Source organism: Ovis aries, chromosome 10, assembly GCF_016772045.2.
Source record: "Ovis aries strain OAR_USU_Benz2616 breed Rambouillet chromosome 10, ARS-UI_Ramb_v3.0, whole genome shotgun sequence".
In the NCBI taxonomy this organism is placed as follows: Eukaryota; Metazoa; Chordata; class Mammalia; order Artiodactyla; family Bovidae; genus Ovis; species Ovis aries.
The window spans coordinates 22,049,552-22,069,213 of NC_056063.1; the positions used below are offsets into that span (position 1 = coordinate 22,049,552).

Sequence of the window (19,662 nt, forward strand, 5' to 3'; positions counted from 1 at the left end):
GAAGCAAAAAGCTGCTCATTGCAAAAAGACTTTCCAGCTCAGCTGATGACCTCCTGGAGCTCAGCCACAGAGGGGCACGGGTGTGGTATAGTGGTGCCACAGGACGGGGGCAGCCAGTGTGAGTCAGCAAGCTGGATGCTTGTAGGGCAGATGGCAAAGCTGGAAATCTAGATGGAGGAATGAACGCACACAAATACAGAAAGAGAAGAAGTCACTGAATCCTTCATCTCACATGGGTTTAGCACCACCAGCCTGAGGCACCAGCAGGGCTGTGAAGCTGGAACCCGCTAAGAGTTCCAGAATATGGGGGAAAGTACGCAGAACAAATTGCCAGGAAGACTCCTGAGGGTTCATGGACATCAGCAAAGGAGGCCGTCTCCAAGCCGCAGGGCAGGGTTCTGTCACGAGGGCGCCTCTGGTGCGTGTGGGGACAGTCTTTAGCTGGGCTGAAGGACTGAGCTGCTCACAGCAACACGTGGTCATGACGCTGACCTGTTAAATCCCAGCAAAAGGCTGTCACCGACAACTAGAGCAACTCACAGACCTCCAGAAGACCCCAAAGGTAACTCCCAGGGCAGCCTGCCAGGTAGAAAGGTCCCCTCATGATTCATCTCCCATCTGGAAGTAAATGCCTAACAGACACACCACATTCAGCTGTCCTAAAGTTACAATAAACCAACCCACTTACATCAAAGGACAGTCATCAGGACAGGAAATCAGTAAGGAAACACAGGTCTTAAATGACACGTAAGACCAAACAGACTTAACTCCTATTCATAGAACATTCCCTCAGGGAGCCGTATACATTCTTCTCAAGAGCACATGGAACATTCTCCAGGATAGGTCACATGCTGGGCCACAAATCAAGCCTTGGTAAATTTAATAAAATTGAAGTCATATCAAACATCTTTTCCAGCCACAATGCTATGAGATTGGAAATCAATCGCAAGAAAACTGTTTAAAAAAAACAAAAAACACCAAATATGTGGAGACTAAACAATGTTACTAAGCAACCAATGGACCACTGAAGAAACCAAGGAGGCAATACAAAATTACCTATATGAAAAGCAACTATACTTCAATCTTATAAGTTGAAAAAAAAAATTTCCTAGAGACAAATGACAATGAAAACAAAACAATCCAAAACCTATGGGACTCAGCAAAAGTAGTTCTATGAGGGAATTTTATAGCAATACAATCTTACATCAGGAAACAAGAAAAATCTAAAAAAAAAAATCTTAATCTGACATCTAAAGCAACCAGAAAAAGAACAGATAAAACTCAACATTAGTAAAAGGAAAAAAACCAAAGACCAGAGCAGAAATAAATAAGAGATGAAGAAAATAATAGAAAAGATCAATGAAACTAAAAGCTTAGCCAGATTTATCAAGAAAAAATGGGAGAGCACTCAAGTCAATAAAGTTAGAAATAAAAAAGGAGAAGTTACAACCAACACTACAGAAATACAAAGGATCATAAGAGGCTACTGTGTTTAGTCACTCAGTCATGTCTGACTCTCTGTGACCCCATGGACTGTACCTGCCAGGCTCCTCTGTCCATGGGGATTCTCCAGGCAAGAATACTGGAGTGGGTTGCCATGCCCTCCTCCGGGGATCTTCCCATCTCAGGGATCTAACCCAGGTCTCCCACATTGCAGGTGGATTCTTTTCACTGTCTGAGCCACCAGGGAGGCCCATGAGAGAGAGAGTGAGACTACTACAAGCAACCATATGCCAACAAAATGGACAACCTAGAAGAAATGGACAAAGTCCATTTTAGAAAGGTACAACCTTCCAAGACTGAACCAGGACGAAATAGAAAATATGAACAGACCAGTAACAAGTACTGAAATTGAAAATGATTAAACGGCTTTTAACATGGGACTTCCCTGGTGGTCCAGTGGTTAAGAACCCTCCCTGCAATGCAGGGGACATGAGTTTGATCCCTGGTCAGGGCACTAAGATCCCACATGCTGCAGGGCAACTGAGCCCTGGAGCTGCAACTACAGAGACCTGTGCTCTGGAGCCTGCGTGTCACGACTAGAGTCTGTGAGCGGCAGTGAAGATCCCACATGCTGCAACTAAGTGAAAGTGAAAAAGTGAAAGTGAAGTCGCTCAGCCGTGTCTGACTCTTAGTGACCCCACGGACTGCAGCCTACCACGCCCCTCCATTCATGGAATTCTCCAGTTAAGAATACTGGAGTGGGTTGCCATTGCCTTCTCCAACTACAAAGCTACACTAATCAAACAAAAAACTGGCAAAAAAAACAAAAAACAAAAAACAATATGAATCAATATAACAGGACAGAAAGTCCAGGGATAAACCTACACACCTGTGGTCACTAATCTATGACAAAGGAGACAAAAACATACAATAGAGAAAAGACAGTCTCTTCAATAAGTGGTGCTGGGGAAAATGGACAGCTACAGGGAAAAGAATGAAATTAGAACATTCTCTAACACCACACACAAAAATAAAATGGATTACAAATCTAAACGCAAGACCAGATGCTATAAAACTCAGAGGGAAACAGGCAGAACACTGACAAACTGCAGCAATATCTTTCTGAATCTGCCTTCCAGAGTGATGAAAATAAAAACAAAAATAAACAAATGGGACCTAACTGTACTTAAAAGCATTTGCACAGCACAGGAGACCATAAGAAAACAAAAAGACAACTCACAGAATAGGAGAAAATATTTGCAAACAAAGGAACCAACAAAGGATTTATCTCCAAAAATATACAAACAGCTTGTGCAACTCTAATCAAAAAAACCACCCAATCCAAAAATGAGCAGAAGATCCAGACATTTCTCCAAGGAAGATACACAGATGGCCAAAAAGCACATGGAAGATGTTTCACATCACTAATTATTAGAGAAATGCAAATCAAAACTACAATGAGGTATCACCTCACACTGCTCAGAACAACCACCATCAAAAAGCCTACAGACAAATGCTGGAGAGGGTATGGAGAAAGGGAAAGCCGCTTACACCGTTGGTGGGAATGTAAATTTGTACAACCACTGTGGAGAACGGTGTGAGGGTTCCTAAAAAACTAAAATTAGAAATAAAAATAGAAAATGATCCAGCAATCCCACTTCTAGGCATATATCCAGAGAAAACCATACTTTGAAAAGACACACGTACCCCAGTGTTCACTGAGGCACTGTTTACAACAGCCAAGACATGGAAGCAACCTAATCGTCCACTGACAAAGGAATGGATAATGAAGATGTGATATATACATACATGGAATATTATGCAGCCATAAAAAAGCAATGAAATCATGCCTTTTGCAGCAACGTCAGTGGACCAAGAGATCAGCATACTAAGTGAAGTAAATCAAAGACAAATATCATACAGTATCATTTATATGTGGAATCTTAAAAAAAATTAAGCAAATGAACTTATTTACAAAAACAAACTCACAGACTTCCAAAACAAACTTAAGGTTACCAAAGGGGAAACATGGGAATAAATTAGGAGTTTGGGATTAACATATACACACTACTATATATAATCAAGCCAGTTCAGTCGCTCAGTCGTGTCCAACTCTTTGCGACCCCATGGACTGCAGCACGCCAGGCTTCCCTGTCCATCACCAAGTTCTGGAGCTTGCTCAAACTCATGCCCATCAAGTTGGTGATGCCATCCAACCATCTCATCCTCTGTCATCCCCGTCTCTCCCTGCCTTCAATCTTTCCCAGCATCAGGGTCTTTTCCAGTGAGTCACTTCTTTGCATCAGGTGGCCAAAGTACTGGAGTTTCAACTTCAGCATCAGTCCTTCCAATGAATACTCAGAACTGATTTCCTTTAGGATTGACCGGTTTGATCTCCTTGCAGTCAATCAACAAGGGCCTACTATATAGCACAGGGAACACCGCTCAATATTCTATATTAATCTACATGGGAAAACAACCTTAAAAAGAATGGAGATGGTTTTATATATATATATCTATATATCTAATTATCACTTAGCTGTACACCTAAAAGTAATAACATTGTAAATAAAATATACACCAATAGAAAATAAAAATTAAATTTAAAAAATAGTGTTTTGGAAACCATTAAAAAGAAGTTACAATAAACTAATGGTTGCAGAAACTGGAGTCAAACATTACTACAGGCAAAGCTTACTTTACTGTGCTTCACCTTACTGCACTTTGAAGATACTGCATTTTTTAAAATCAAAGGTTTGTGGCAATCCCAAGTTGTCACATGATGGCTAGTATTTTTTAGCAATGAAGTATTTTAAAATTGGGCTTCCTAGGTTTTACCTACATTCAGGAGACCTAGGTTCAAGCCCTGTGTTGGGAAGAATCCCTGGAGAAGGAAATGGCAATCCACTCAGTATTCTTTTTTGGGAAATCCCATGGACAGAGGAGCCTGGTGGGCTACAGTCTATGGGGTCACAAGACTCAGACATGACTGAGTGACTAAACCACCATTTTAAAATTAAGGTAGGTACATTGGATTTTGAGGCATAATACTATTGCATACTTAACAGATTGCCTTTCCCGCCTCCAGGGGATCTTCCCAATCCAGGAATCAAACCCGGGTCTCCACGCTGCATTGCAGGTGGATTCTTTACCAGGTGAGCGACAAGGGAACCCCACAATATGGTGTAAACTTAACTTTATATGCACTGGGAAACCAATCTGGAACCAAACCCAGAATATTTGACATGTGCCTGCACAAAGCCAAGGGCCATCTACCCTCTCCAATTTGATTTCCTGCCTCTGGTGGCCTGGCATTGGTGCCTTAGGTGACTGTGAAGTGGGTGCCCAGGGCCAAGCCAGCCTGTTGCACACCCAGGCCTCAAAAGAGCTGACTTGGAGCGGGCTCTCTTTCAGGAGGGAGATGCTGGCCTTCCTTTTAGAGACTGACATGTCAGAGCATTACCAGAAGAGCCAGCTCCACAGTTGCACTGGCACCCAGCTTTCTAGGGGTGGGGACTGCCAGACACTGTCCCCTCCAGCCTTCCCACTTCACTCCTGCTTGGCTTGTTTGTCAAAACCAAAGCTTAAATGGTTTGTCTCATGGCTAGCCTGCAGATCTGTAACTGGCCTCCCTCTGGGGCTCTCTGTCAACCTGCTGACAGGCCGTAGTCAATTAGGGTCATTGACCAGGGTTGGCCAAGCTTGCTGGAACAAAGGTGGCACTGATAAATGCAGACGGCTATTCAACCTAAGAGGCAGTAACGCCTGAACGAACCCCAAGCATGCTGACACAGGGCAGCTCAAGGCCAAGTCGGATCTGCAGTGGACTTTGGCTTTCTAATAAATACTTTTTGCACAGGTGAGGGACACAGGCCTCAGGCTGTGCCCACAGTATAAACATTTAGACCTGGAGCTCAAGTGGCAGTCAGTGTGGCTGGGATTGGTAAGAATCAACTGTTTTTGTCACCCATTTCAACAAACATGTACCTGTGTATTCCTGCTGTGTCAGACTCCTTCCGGCCAAGGATGGAAAGAGAACAGTACTCAGGGATGTGTTCAAACTGAGAACAGACAAATATTTACAGCAGTCCTGCAGAAATTCACCAGGTGCCCACAAGCAGGTCTTTGCTTTTGCTGCATCTGCGCAACTATTAATCTTATCTCTGGACCTGACCTCCTACAAAGTACTCCAGAGCCTGCCAGTGGTCTGATGGGAAGAGTGCTGGTTGAAGGGTGCAGAAGACATGGCCGGGGTCCCGGCTGCATCACATATTAGCCCGTGTCAGTGTCTGTGCCAGAGTTTCCCTGCCTATGAAACAGAGACCACTGCCTGCCTGGATGCTCTCACAGGACCACGGGGTGAGGGCTAGGGAAGCATGGCATGCATGTCAGAGCTTTACAAGCTCTCAGGCAGTATATGCTCAACGGTAATGAGCAACACTGCTCTGCAGAATGAAAAAAGGCACCAGGTCCCTGTCCCCCAAGTTCCAAAAAAAAAAGGCAAGGAGGGCTTCCCTGGGTGGTTCATTGGTGGAGAATTTGCCTGCCAAGGTAGGAGATGTGGGTTTGATCCCTCGTCTGGGAGGATCCCACCTGCCAAAGAGTAACTAAGCACAACTACTGAGCCTGTGCTCTAGAGCCCTGGAGCTGCAATTACTGAAGCCCCCATGCCAGAGAACCCATGTTCTGCAAGAGCAGCCTCAATGAGAAGCCTGTGCATTTCAACAAAGAGTAGTCCCTACTTGCCCCAACTACAGAAAGCCTGTGCGCAGCAACAAGGACCCAACACAGCCAAAGGAAAATTTTAAAAAACAATAATAAAATAAAATAAATCAATGTTCAAAAGAGCTAAGGGTTAACGTCCCAGTGCTTTCCAAATTCCTTTCATCTCTGTATAATAAATACCCAAGAGACGACCAAGCACACGCCAAAGTCTGATGTTTGGGGCACACGTGGCCCAGGAAACATACCCTCACCTGCATCTTCTCAGATGCTCTGACCCTCCTTAAGATTCCAACTTCCTCCTCAAACCTCTTTGACTGCATTTTCCTGATGACGTGGAACCCAAAACTCGGATCACGAGTCGGATCTCTGGTTTAAGCTCTGCACTTCCGTCTCGAGAAGCGGCACCCATAAGCAGCATTTGAAAAGCGTGTTCCCCGAAAATCACATGATATCACTTACAGGTGGAATCTATCTAATTTTTAAAAATGGCACCAATGAACTTATTTACAAAACAGAAACAGACTCACAGATCGTAGAATCAAACTTCTAATTACTAAAGGGGAAATGGTGGCAGGAAGGATAAATTAGGAGATTGGGATGAGCATACACATACTACTATATATGAAATAGATAACCAACAGGGTCCTACTATATAGCACAGGGAACTCTACTCAATATTCTGTAACAACCTATGTGGGAAAATAGTCTTGAAAAAGAATGGATATATGTATAACTGATTCACTTTGCTGTACAGCTGAAACAACATTGTAAATGAACTATACTCCAATCAAAAGGAAAAAAACTGGACTTCCCTGGTGATACAGTGGATAGGAATATGCCTGCCAAGGTAGGGGACACTGGTTCAATCCCTGGTCCAGGAAGATTTCACATGCCATGGAGCAACCAAGCCCGTGTGCTGCAACCACTGAGTCCACGCAATTACTGACGCCCATGTGCCTGGAGCCTGTGTTCCATAATAAAGCTACTGCAACGAGAAGCCTGCGTGCCGCAATGAAGAGTAGCCCCCTCACTCTCTGCAACGAGAAAGCTCATGCATAGCAGTGAAGACCCAGCTGAACCAAAAAATACTAATAATAAAAGAAAAGAAAAATAATCCTTAAAAAAAAAGAAAGAAAAGCATCTTCCTGAAGAATGGGACGAAGGTGAGGGTGGCTGGTTCTCCGTGGTGGATTGTGGGCAACTCTTTTACATAACACATATGTATGTGCTTGCCCAGTTTCCTATGACAGTGATGGATCACTTCAGAATCAAGAAAGTGGTTAATGTTAAAACAAACAAAAAAAGGAAATGTTCTTCCCAATAAGGTCTCTTAAAGTTCTTGACCAAATAAGTGCTGGTTTTCAAACAAAGAGGGTCGGCGCGCTCAACTCACCTGAGCTTGGCCTGCCGGTCCAGTCCAACCACCTTCCGCACCACCTGCTGGCAGAAGCCGTAGCACATGAAGAGGACGGAGTTCTCGGCGATGTTGGCGATGAGCGCCGGGCTGGTGCCCTTGTAGAAGCCCCGCAAGCCCACCTGGGAGTAGGTCTTGAGGCAGCAATCGGTGAGGCCCCGGTACAGGTCGGGGAACGTCTGCATCTTCACCTTCATGGTGTCGAACGGCTGCCCGGTCAGGACACACGCGGTGCCCCCTGCAACCAGGACAGAGTCCTCGTCCAGCCCGAGTCCATGGATTCACGGCAGGCTGCAGCCCCGGGGACCCTTGGAGATGAGGGCCAGGCAGCCCACCCCCGGGCTAACTTCTCCATCATCTCCTTTTGACTTTTTCTCCCCCTAAGACCTTCTAGCCCAGTTCAGTAAAACTTCCAGGGGTTTCCCTGTGTGCCGGGTCCCCTGCCCAGCCCTGAAGGAGCTCACACTCAGCAGGGGAGAAGGGCGTGTTAAGCAATCAGAGCCACTGATGTGAAGGTGGGACGTGTGTTCAGGAGCATCGGTCAGAGGCACCCGGGGTTGAAGCCTGACTCTGCTATGAGATCCAGGACAAGCCATGTGACTTCTGAGCCGCAGTTCCCTACTGGGATAGCATGAGGATTAGGATAAGGGTCTAACATTACGGTTGCTACACAAGTGGTTAATTGATAGGGGTTAACTGTGTGTGCGTCCACATAAAAGGAAGGGGAGAGGAATGGTCTGGAAAGAGTTCATCACTCCTCTCTCTGTTGCCCAGTGGTCCTGATGACTATCAGAAAAATAACAGGAGACTAGGCCACAGAGAAGGAAAACAAAGAGCCGAATTAGTCCCCAAAGAGCTGAATGTTTGCCCCTATGGGAAAACCTCTTATCTGGACTCCAATGACTTGTATTCAGACAGGAGCTGGATTGAAACCTACCTTGCTTCAGTTCAGTTGCTCAGTCGTGTCCGACTTTTTGCGACCCCATGAATTGCAGCACACCGGGCCTCCCTGTCCACCACCAACTCCCGGAGTTTACCCAAACTCATGTCCATTGAGTTGGTGATGCCATCCAACCATCTCATCCTCTGTCATCCCTTTCTCCTCCTGCCCTCAATCTTTCCCAGCATCAGGGTCTTTTCCAATGAGTCAGCTCTTCGCATGAGGTGGCCAGAGTACTGGAGTTTCACCTTCAACATCATTCCTTCCAAAGAAATCCCAGGGCTGATCTCCTTCAGAATGGACTGGTTGGATCTCCCTGCACTCCAAGGGACTCTCAAGAGTCTTCTCCAACACCACAGTTCAAAAGCATCAATTCTTTCGCACTTACCTTTCTTTATAGCTTAGCACACATATTTATATGCTTTTATACTGTTAAGAGTATTAAATACAGCAAAATCTAAACTGCATTCAATTACAACTCTGATGTGAGGAAGAGAATGATTTATAAACCCTGCAACTCATTGGAAAAGACCCTTATGCTGGGGAAAGTGTGAGGGCAAGAGGAGAAGCGTGCAACAAAGGATGAAATGGTTGGATGGCAGCACTGACTCATAGACATGAGTTTGAGAAAACTCCAGGAGATAGTGAAGGATAGGGAAGCCTGGCGTGCTGCAGTTCATGGGGTCACAAACGGTTGGACACAACTTAGTGACCGAACAACAACATGAACCCTGTGATATCCCCAGACCCTGGGCTGGGTCAGCGTTTGGGGAACTGTCCCTGGTGAACACTTCCACCTCCCCTTGGGCCAGGATGTCCCCTACCTGTGCCAGGACACACAACCATTGGATGAGGTTATTAAAGCCTCAGCAAAGTTGAAGAGAAGGCAAGCAACCTAATGTCCATAGACAGAGGAATGGATAAGCAAGAAGTGGTACATATATGTGATGGAATATCACTCAGCCACAAAAAGGAATGGAACTGAGTCGTTTGCAGCGATGTGGATAAAGCCAGAAAAACAAATAATGTCTATTAATGTATATATACGGACTCTGGGAAAATGGTACTGATGAACCTATTTGCAGGGCAGGAATAGAGACACAGATGGAGACTTGTGGACACAGGAGGGTGAGACCAATTGCGAGGGCAGCACGGATGTCTGTACACCACCATATGTAAAAGAGAGAGCTGGTGGGAAGCTGCTGATAGCTGGGAGCTCAGCTCGTGCTCCGTGATGACCTAGGGGGTGGGACGGAGACTCACGAGGGAAGGGATATACGGCTGATTCATGTTGTTGTACAGAAGAAACTAACACTGTAAAGCAATTATCCTCCAATTTAAAAACAAAACAAAACAAAAAAGCTGGAGAAGGCTGACATAAAGTACTTCAGAAATGTAATTTCACAACTTTGACATAATAAGTTACTTCAACTACGCTGTGGAAAGTAGAGATGGAGGGAGGGCTGTTAGGAATAACTCCCAATTATTGGTAGATGAACATTTACCCAAGAGTCTGAAAACAGAACTGTTAAGCAAGCACGGGTATGGTCTCTGTGACCCTGTCACCATTGTTCCTCCCTTCTAGGAGAGCAATGACACGTTTCTGCTTTTGTCCTGCCCCACCATCGCCAGTCCTGAATTAGCGGAATATAATTTAATAAGATGTTACCGTAATTAGTCATTCCCTCCCAGGTACTGATGGGCTAGGATGAAATAAGATCCTACCCATGTCAAAAATAATCATTTCAAAAGAAAAGGTGACTGTCAGAATTTTTAAAGTGGGTTCATAATCTTGACAGCCTAGATGGGGCTACATGGAATAAAGCATTTAATTCAGAGCATTAAAATCCTATCCTAACCAGGAGTTCTCCGTATTTTCACCCAACCATCCTGAACAGCGCAGACATCTGGGTTGCTACAGTACCCATTTGCTGCTTATCTATAACAGTTTCCATCTCCAACAGGAAGAAAGTAGGAGGCTAATGTACTTCCAATGCTACCTACAACTCTCTCCCTTGATCCACGGATGCAAGCTAACTTCCTACGTAACTTGCGGCTGTCGTTTAGTCACTCAGCCATGTCCACCTCTTTTGCAACCCGGTGGACTGTAGTCTGCCAGGCTCCTCTATCCATGGGATTTTCCCGGCAAGAATACTGGAGTTGGTTGCCATTTCCTCCTCCAGGGGATCTTCCTGACCCAGGGATTGAACCCTCATCTCTGCCTCTTCTGCATTGCAGGCGGACTCTGTACCACTGAGCCACCAGGGAAGCTCGGACAGATGACACAGTCACGGCACTCATCACGGCCTGCGCAAGGAGATGATAACTATTCTGAACACCAGCACTAACCCAAGACCAAGACAGTCCTCATACCTGCCGGGTCTACAAAGCTTTGAATAATTTACAGGAATTATCTCTTTCCCTATTTGCCTAGAGCTCAGACCTCTGATCATCTTGCTCTCCATAAGAAACAAGAGGGGGTTCCTCCAATAAAAAAAAAATAATAATAATTTTTAAAAGTTCATTAAAAAGAAAAAAAAAAGAAACAAAAGGGGGACTTCCCTGGCGGTCCAGTGGTTGAGATTCCAAGGCACAATTTGATCCCTAGTCGGGCAACTAAGCCCACAGGTTACAACTAGAGAAGCCTGTGTGCTTCAACAAAGACCCAGCAAAGCCCCCCAGAAAGAAAGAGACCCATTCTCTGCACTTTTGTGTAGGTGTCACCGCGGCACTTTCCTCTGCAGGAGACGTGTTGCAACCTACATCCTCTCAAGGTTGCGGGTGTGGATTTCAGTCCTCCACACAGTAGAGCCAGCAGGTGACAAACGGTTGAGGAAATCCACCAGGGCTGAGACAGTGATGGTGGTGATGGACAGCGCTCGGGGAGGGCCAGGGTGGAAACGCAGAAGCAGGCCTTCACCCGGAAGGGCCTGGCCACCTGGCCACCCATGCAGAAGGGAGAGCCTCCAACCCACTAGGGGCAGTCAATGCTCCATTTAGTGGTGCAGAAAGGCGTGTCATTTTCAAAATATTCCAACCAAAGAGTGCTTTTGGTTTGTTGTTAATTGTGGCATTTGAAAGAATAAACCTCAATGATCTAAAAATGCCACATTTTGGGGACTTCGCTGGTGGTCCAGTTGTTAGAATGTCCTAACTCAGATGGTAAAGAATCTGCCTGCCAATGCAGGAGACTGGGGTTTGATCCCTGGGTCAGGAAGATCCCCTGGAGGAGGGCATAGCTACCCACTCCAGTATTCTTGCCTGGAGTATCCCATGGACAGAGGAGCCTGGCGGGCTACAGCCCAGGGGGTCACAAAGAATCAGGCACTCAAGACTGAATGACTAACACCATTTACAACAGGTGGTGTGGCTTCCATCCCTGGTTGGGGAACTAGGATCCCACATGCCAAAAAATAAAATAAAATGCCACTTTCCTGACTGCTTAAGCAAGGCACATTGCAACAGAGCAGTCTGGGGAAAGAATGCATCATTTTATATTGATAGTTGTTAAACTGCTAAACCTTCACGTGCCACTAAGGTTTCCCTTTAAGGGGATTTAACTTTTGAGATCCAAGCTGCCTCATTTCAATAATTATCCAATTACCTAACCAACTGCCTTCAAATCCTCCCCAACCAGCTACCTAGGCCTATCGATCTTTCCCTGGCATTGCTCCTACAGCAGCTTCAGACACAGAAGCTGTGCCTTAGGGTAGACGAGCTGGACTGAAACACTGCTTGTTAGGAGGTTTGTCTAGAAGACACACACACAGAAGAACACGCAGATCCTACACCCACATCACCTCCAACCACGGCTGCCTCTGCTCTCACACACATCGCTTCCGTGGGTGGTCCACATCTACAAAGCACTAGGGGTCCTCTGCTCCTGGCAACAGAAAAATCCCAAAGCCCACCAGTTTCCCCATCCAGAGAGCTGGGGCAGTGAAGCCTCCAAAGGAATCCCCACCTCTGGGGGACACTGTTGGCCACCGTGTAGCATCAGAACAAAGATGACAGAACGGGGCAAGGCACCAGGCAGCCAAGGTCCTCACCCTGTCTTTGTTTACACCTCTATTAACAGCTGTGCAGCCTTAAACAAATCCACTATCCCTCCCTGGGCCCCTTTTCTACACATACAAGAGCATTAGGGTCAAGGGTCTCTAAAGGCCCTTCTAGCTCCATCACTTAAAGGCTGAAACCTGTCAAAAATGGGATGGCTGCTTCCCATTCATACAGGGGGAATTCTCAGGTCACCACGAGCGACCTCCTCTGCCTGGTATCTCACAGGCTTAGCACCCAGGAAGCCTGCTGACCTCAGATGTCAAGACAACCAGAGTGGTATTACATCAGTGAGGGGCGACCCTGGGTTTGCAGTGCAAGAAGGAACACCTACCCACAGTTAGCAGAAAAAATAAATGCTAGTGTGTATAAGGGCCGGATACATGTTAATACCACTGTAAAAGAGCAGGTGTACTGGCAAATGCCTTACACAGCCAGGTTCCTGACAATCTTGTTGCAATTTACATCTTTAAATATTACTACACAGGCCTGATACACGTTAAAAAAAAAAAAAAAAAGGCAAGCACGTGTACTGGTGAATGCCTTACACAGCCAGACTCCGGACAATACTGTTGCAATTTACATCTTTACAGATTACTGTTATGAATGCAGATACAGTTATGAATGCAGTACTCAAACGCCTGTCCTTTCCAGGAAAAGCAAAAATGCTTTAATTCTATCACAACAGATCCTCCACCTTTGACAGACTGAAAAGACACAGAATTCCAAAAGCTGAGCTTCCCCCATGGGATGAAACGCACTCCTACTGCAGAGACACGAACTGAGCACAGGTTTTCACGGGAGGGTAGAGGCAGGCAGCTGGGTAGCATCCTCTGCCAGGGAATGACACGGAGGAGGGGTTAAAGGGATGGAGAAGGGACAGTGCGAGGGCCTGGGGCTCAATCCCAGGGCACTCAGCTTGCGAGAGGGACGGAACCCAGGCAGCCCTTAGTGCCCCCCTCCCCCACCCCACCCCGCTCCCTCCCCTCCCGGTGGCCTCTGACCTGGGAGCGCCCCTGCCTGCACTTCTTATCAGTGCCTGCAGCGTATACTGTCTCCAGACTTCCTCATGAGCCTACTGTGGCCAATGTCTGGTTCAGGGAAAAATACTTTGAGCTTCCCTGAATCCCTGATTTCTTTTTCACAATTAAGATGATAGGTTGAGAGCAGGCGGCCCTCTGATTGCCCTTCATCTGCTGACCTGGGAGGGCCCCCCCAGATAAGAGGATGAGGGGAGACCCACTCCCCTGGCCTCTCCGCCCCAGGGAGCGGTGACAAGAATCGGTGAGGGAGAGGAGGAGCAGTCAGGGTTTCCACTGGGAAGTGGTGGGCATTCCAGCGCTTCTCCAGCCGTAAAATCATTCAGGAATTCAAAGAACCAAGTCATCACTCAGGCACTTGGAATTCTGTCATCTGCCTCTCACTGAGTAAACGCGGCCTTTCTGAAGAGTGGCCTGCGTGGCAGGCGCGGCTGAGAACTTGCCAGTGTCTGGGAGGGGAGTTGTTGGGGCGCCGGGGGCGGGGGACAGAGTCTGCCCTGGCACCACCCCACCCACCACTCCCCGGCCAGGCCTGGGGCCTCTCCCTTCCTTTCAGGGCTTTAAGACACAGTCAAAAGTCAGTCTTATTTACCGAAGACATTTCTAAGGGTTTCCTTTCTCTCTTCAGCGGTAGTAAGGACAGTCTCTGGGGTTTTCCTGGAGAAATGGTATAGCGTTACTTCTGCACACAAAGGCTCTTGTGTGCAGGCTAGGAGTAGAATCCTGTGTATCCCAGCCACGTGGCAACGGACACGTGGCTTCAGCTCTGAGCTGTGATCTCACAGTCTTCCAGCTGTGAACCAGGGACATTCCCACCCTTTACCCTGACTCCTAGTTGGCTTATTTTTTGTCTTTTTATTTTTGTCAATTAAAAAACATTTTAAATTGGAGGATAAAAGCTCTACAATACTGTGTTGGTTTCTGCTATACATCAATATGAATCAGCCACAGGCATACATATGTCCCCGGCCTCTTGAAACTCTCTTCCACCCCTCTAAGGCTGTCACGGAGCACTGGGTGGAGCTCCCTGCATCATACAGCCAGTTCCCGCTGGCTATTTCACATATGATGATGCATATGTTTCCAGGCTATTCCCTCAATGTGTCCCATCCTCTTCTTCCCTCACTGTGTCCATAAGTCTATTCTCTGTCTACTTCTCCACTGCTGCCCTGCAAATATGTTGTTCATCAGTACCATCCTTCTAGATTCTGTATGTATATATATGCATTAATATATGATATTTTTATCTTTCTGACTTACTTCACTCTGTATAATAAGCTCTAGTTTATCTGCCTCCTTAGGACTCACTCAAGCGTGTTCTTTTTTACGGCTGAGTAAGCTGGTTCTAGGAAAGGCAGAGGAACCAGAGGTCAGATCGCCAACATCTGCTGGATCATCAAAAAAGCAAGAGAATTCCAGAAAAACCTCTATTTCTGCTCTACTGACTATGCCAAAGCCTTTGACTATGTGGATCACAATAAACTGTTGAAAGAGATGGGAATACCAGACCACCTGCCCTGCCTCTTGAGAAACCTGTAGGCAGGTCAAGAAGCAACAGTTAGAACTGGACATGGAACAACAGACTGGTTCCAAATAGGAAACGGAGTACGTCAAGGCTGTATATTGTCACCCTGCTTATTTAACTTCTATGCAGAGTACATCATGAGAAATGCTGGACTGGAAGAAGCACAAGCTGGAATCAAGATTGCCAGGGGAAATATCAATAACCTCAGATATGCAGATGACACCACCCTTATGGCAGAAAGTGAAGAAGAACTAAAGAGCCTCTTGATGAAAGTGAAAGAGGAGAGTGGAAAAGTTGGCTTAAAGCTCAACATTCAGAAAACGAAGATCATGGCATCTGGTCCCATCACTTCATGGGAAATAGATGGGGAAACAGTGGCTGACTTTATTTTTTGGGGTCCAAAATCACTGCAGATGGTGATTGCAGCCATGAAATTAAAAGACGCTTACTCCTTGGAAGTAAAGTTATGACCAACCTAGACAGAATATTGAAAAGCAGAGATATTACTTTGCCAACAAAGGTCCATCTAGTCAAGGCTATGGTTTTTCCAGTGGTCATGTATGGATGTGAGAGTTGGACTGTGAAGAAAGCTGAGCAACAAAGAATTGATGCTTTTGAACTGTGGTGCTGGAGAAGACTCTTGAGAGTCCCTTGGACTGCAAGGAGATCCAACCAGTCCATCCTAAAGGAGATCAGTCCTGGGTGTTCATTGGAAGGACTGATGCTGAAGCTGAAACTCCAATACTTTGGCCACCTCATGCGAAGAGGTGACTTATTGGAAAAGACTCTGATGCTGGGAGGGATTGGGGGCAGGAGGAGAAGGGGACGACAGAGGATGAGATGGCTGGATGGCATCACCGACTGGATGCACATGAGTTTGAGAAAACTCTGGGAGTTGGTGATGGACAGGGAGGTCTGGCGTGCTGCGATTCATAGGGTCGCAAAGAGTCGGACACGACTGAGCGACTGAACATTCCATTGTATGTATATATGTAACGCCTACCTTCTGCTGTACCTGCAACACAGTATTACATTCCCATTAAGTGTATTCATTACAAGGTCCTGGAGTGACAGAGGCAATGTGCTCACTGGATCTCACTCACAGAAGGTACTTGAGGATCAGAGAACGGGGTTTTCTCTGGCCTTACCTGCGGCCCCAGCCGTAAGGTCAATGGCAGCTTGGATGGCAGGGTTGGATTTCATATTCTCCCGCTCCTCTGCTGGGCTCTGTGGAGGGTGACTCTCTGGAGCTTATGATGGGCACCTCATATCCCTGGGAGGAAGCCAGAGCTCACCATCAGTCGGGCCTCAGCAGCCCCTCTTTCTCTAGGCCTGCTGCCCAGCTACTGGGCTTGAACCTCACAGAACTGGGAAACTGGCTCTGTGTGGCTCCAGAGGAGGGGTCTAAGGGGGTCAGAGCAGCTCAGTCATCAGCCTCCCCTTCTCCCCACCCACCACCTCCCCATAAAAAGCACAGAGATTGAAAACCTTGTCTGAGTATCACTGCTCCATCAACAGGTGGGGGCACTTCAACCAACTTTTCTGAAACTCTCAGAAACAGAGGCCAAACAAGCAAGCCAAGCAGACATCACAAGCCCCATCAAACCAGTTTTTCAGAGGCCTAGGTTGAACTCTCAATCCAGTAAGCTCTGTTCCAAATTCAGACAGCAGCCTGAGACTCTAAGAGAATGCCACAAAACAGGAGGTCTGAAAAGGAATGAGTTAGGAGCTCTGCCAGCTGACACCTGCCTGGGTCTGAATGCCTTCTCTGCCAGCAGCAGGGGGGCCCCTTGGGCCTGTAAAGCTGGAGGTCCCTGTCTATACAAGGTCTCTGTCTATACTATCATAATCTGAGAGCAATCAGAAATAGCCGCATTGGACAAACACAATGACAAACTGTGAATATGCACCAGGAGTTCTTAGAACTACAAAACATTAGCAGCAAACAGTCCCGTCATCAGACTTCCCTCCAGAGCTTAACATAAACGTGCACACAGATCACACTGGGGACCTTATTAAAAGGCTGATTCTGATGTGATTGGCTTCAAGAGGGACCAGAAACGCTGCCTGCCTGACGTGCTCCTAGGTGAAGTTGATAACGCCTGGTGTTAACCATGTTTTCAGTAGCAACACCTGGTCCATTGCCCCCCCAAATTTGCTGGATAAGAGTCAGCTGGGACACTTGTTAAATATTCAAATAACCAGGCCGCTCTCCTGGAGATCTTGATTCAGTAGGTTTGAGCTGGAGTCTAGAAGTTTGGGAAAATCAGAGTCTACTTTCCTAGCTTTAGACAAACAAACAAAAAAAATCAACCGTTGCCATGGAATTGACTTAAATAAATATTGACTAGAAAAGAAGAGGTGGTTCTTTAACAGAATATTCTTACGTATAAATAACAAGGAACGCTTTTTAACCATCACACCGAAGACACCACACCCAGTCAGGCCACCTCTCAGAGGGGGTGGGTGGCTGAATGATCCATGAATACCAACCTCACGCTAATCACCAGCAGAAAATAATTTTAGCCACCAAGAAGTTTTTCAACAGCTTAAAGTATGTTGTCAATGATCAGACACCAAGAATCTCCCTTTTAAAAAAGTTTTAAAACTAGCAACAGCAAAAGTACAGCATTTTATAAAGCAACTAACTCAGACATAAAAACCACCGACTTTATGTTACCTATAGGCCTGGAGAGGCAGTGCCAATGACTAATGTTGATAAGATGGGGACCATCCAGTAGTGAGAGAAGGATATCAGGGTCCTAATCCAATCTCCTCCTTTTCCAAATGGAAAAACTGAGGCCAGAGGAAGGCAATGGTTCATCCAAGGTCATACAACAAGTCTGCGGCAGACAGCATTCAACTCAAGTCTTACCTTTTGGGTCTGTGTTTATCAACCAATACTTAATTCCAGAGTATCCCCATCTGGTCAAAAGGAGAAAAAGCACTGAACCCTGCATTTTAGAGGGAAAAGGAGCCACAGATGGTGGCGATCCAAAGGGGTTCATTTGTGTGGGGGAGGGCGGTACATTTCTCTTAGAGGCATAGCAGATGTTACTATGTCACCAACGCGAATTTAACCCTTTTAGGCAAGTTCGACTTAAACACATCAACTCCTGCGCATAACTACTTGTAGTATTATTAGGACTGTTAACGGTGATGGGAACTGACAGATTAACTCAGAAGATGTGAGCAACTGTTTCAAACTATGCATGGCTTTCGCTTGAGGAAGACATATGGTTGGAGGGCGGCAAGGCTGACCAACCTGAGTTAGACTGATTTATGAGCCTTCGGTACCAACTGAAACAGAAAAACTGAACCTTGCGGCGTCCCTTTATCCTTCTTTCAAACTACCGCGGAGTTCCACTCCAGAAGACCATGTACATTTCCCATTCCTCAGGGAAATTCATTTCTTGCTCGGGAGAATCCGAGGACCCCCGCCTTCCCCAACCAGATCACAGCTTAGGGAAGATTCCAGCTTCAGACCGAAGCTGGGGTGACGGGAGGCCGCGCCATCAGAGCGCCCAGAGAGGGGCGCCCCACGGGCGCAAGGATGCAAACCAGTCTCGCCGCTTAGCAGCCGACACCGGAGCTCCCGCTTTGGGGCCTCGGGATCCCGGTCCGCCCAAAGGGTAGCTTAGGGAGACGACTTCCAGCTTCTTCCCGACTCTAAACGTCCGCTGACTCTACCCAGCAACCAGCCCGGGTCTCCCATTCATCCGCGCCTCCGCCCTGCCCGGCGCCGCGCGGAGCCAGGAGGCTGGGTGACACGACTAGGGGGAAGAGGAGGACAAGCTTTCCCGGGCGGTGACCGCGGCGCGCAGGAGGCCGCGGGGCCCGAGGGTCTACGGGGAAGTCCAGGGCCGAGCGCGGGACAGGGGCGCCCGCGGGATCCCCGGGCACGTGGGCGGCGCGTGTGGGCCCGGGGACTCCGGACCCCCGCCGCCCCGGAAGGTCACGCCGCCCGGGCGCCGAGGCCCGCCCGCTCCCCGCTCCCTCCCGGCAGGTTCCCCGCAGTCCGCGAGCGCCTGACCGCGCTGCGCTCACCACCGCGTCCTGCTCGCGCTCCGCCGCCCGCTCTCGGCTCTGGCTCGGCGGCGGGGGTGGCCGCTTAACACCCACGTCTGCCGCGGCCCTGCCCTCCAGCCCCGCCTCCCGAGCCCGACTGCCGCCGGCGGGCGGCCCGCGGGCCTCCGGCGCGCCCCTGCGGCCGGGGCGGGCGGCGCGGGCCCGGGGCTGCAGCGCCTCCCGCCCGCCCGCCGGGGAAGCGGAAGTCGGCGCGGTGCGGCGGCGCGCTCGGGCTCGGGGACCGCCGGGGGCCGCGAGCGGGCGGGGCTGGCCGGGCTGGCGGGGCCGGAGGGCCGGCCGGGAGTCGGGACCTCCACGTCGCTTTTCTGCCCGCTCGGTTCCCGGAGGCCCGCGGTAGGCTCGTCTCTAGCTCGACCTCAGGGCGGGCGCTTGGGGGTGCCCGGAGTTAGACGAGTGACCGAAGTCTGCAGGGTGTTGACTTGGCTGGGAC

General features: G+C 47.9%; 1 protein-coding gene across 5 annotated transcripts in view; it reads right to left on the bottom strand.

Moving 5' to 3' along the window:
• SLC25A15 (solute carrier family 25 member 15) overlaps positions 1-19,231 on the bottom strand; it is a 31,525-nt gene extending 12,294 nt beyond the window's left edge. Inside the window, exons 1-3 of one of the 5 annotated variants that reach the window (XM_015097954.3) lie at positions 19,191-19,231; positions 16,292-16,416; positions 7,562-7,820 (exon numbers count right to left, since the gene is read on the bottom strand). In XM_015097954.3, the coding sequence (XP_014953440.1) occupies positions 7,562-7,820; positions 16,292-16,346 (314 nt within the window). In that variant the 5' untranslated portion in view covers positions 16,347-16,416; positions 19,191-19,231. 5 annotated transcript variants of the gene reach the window in all.
• Positions 19,232-19,662: the final 431 nt, after the last annotated feature.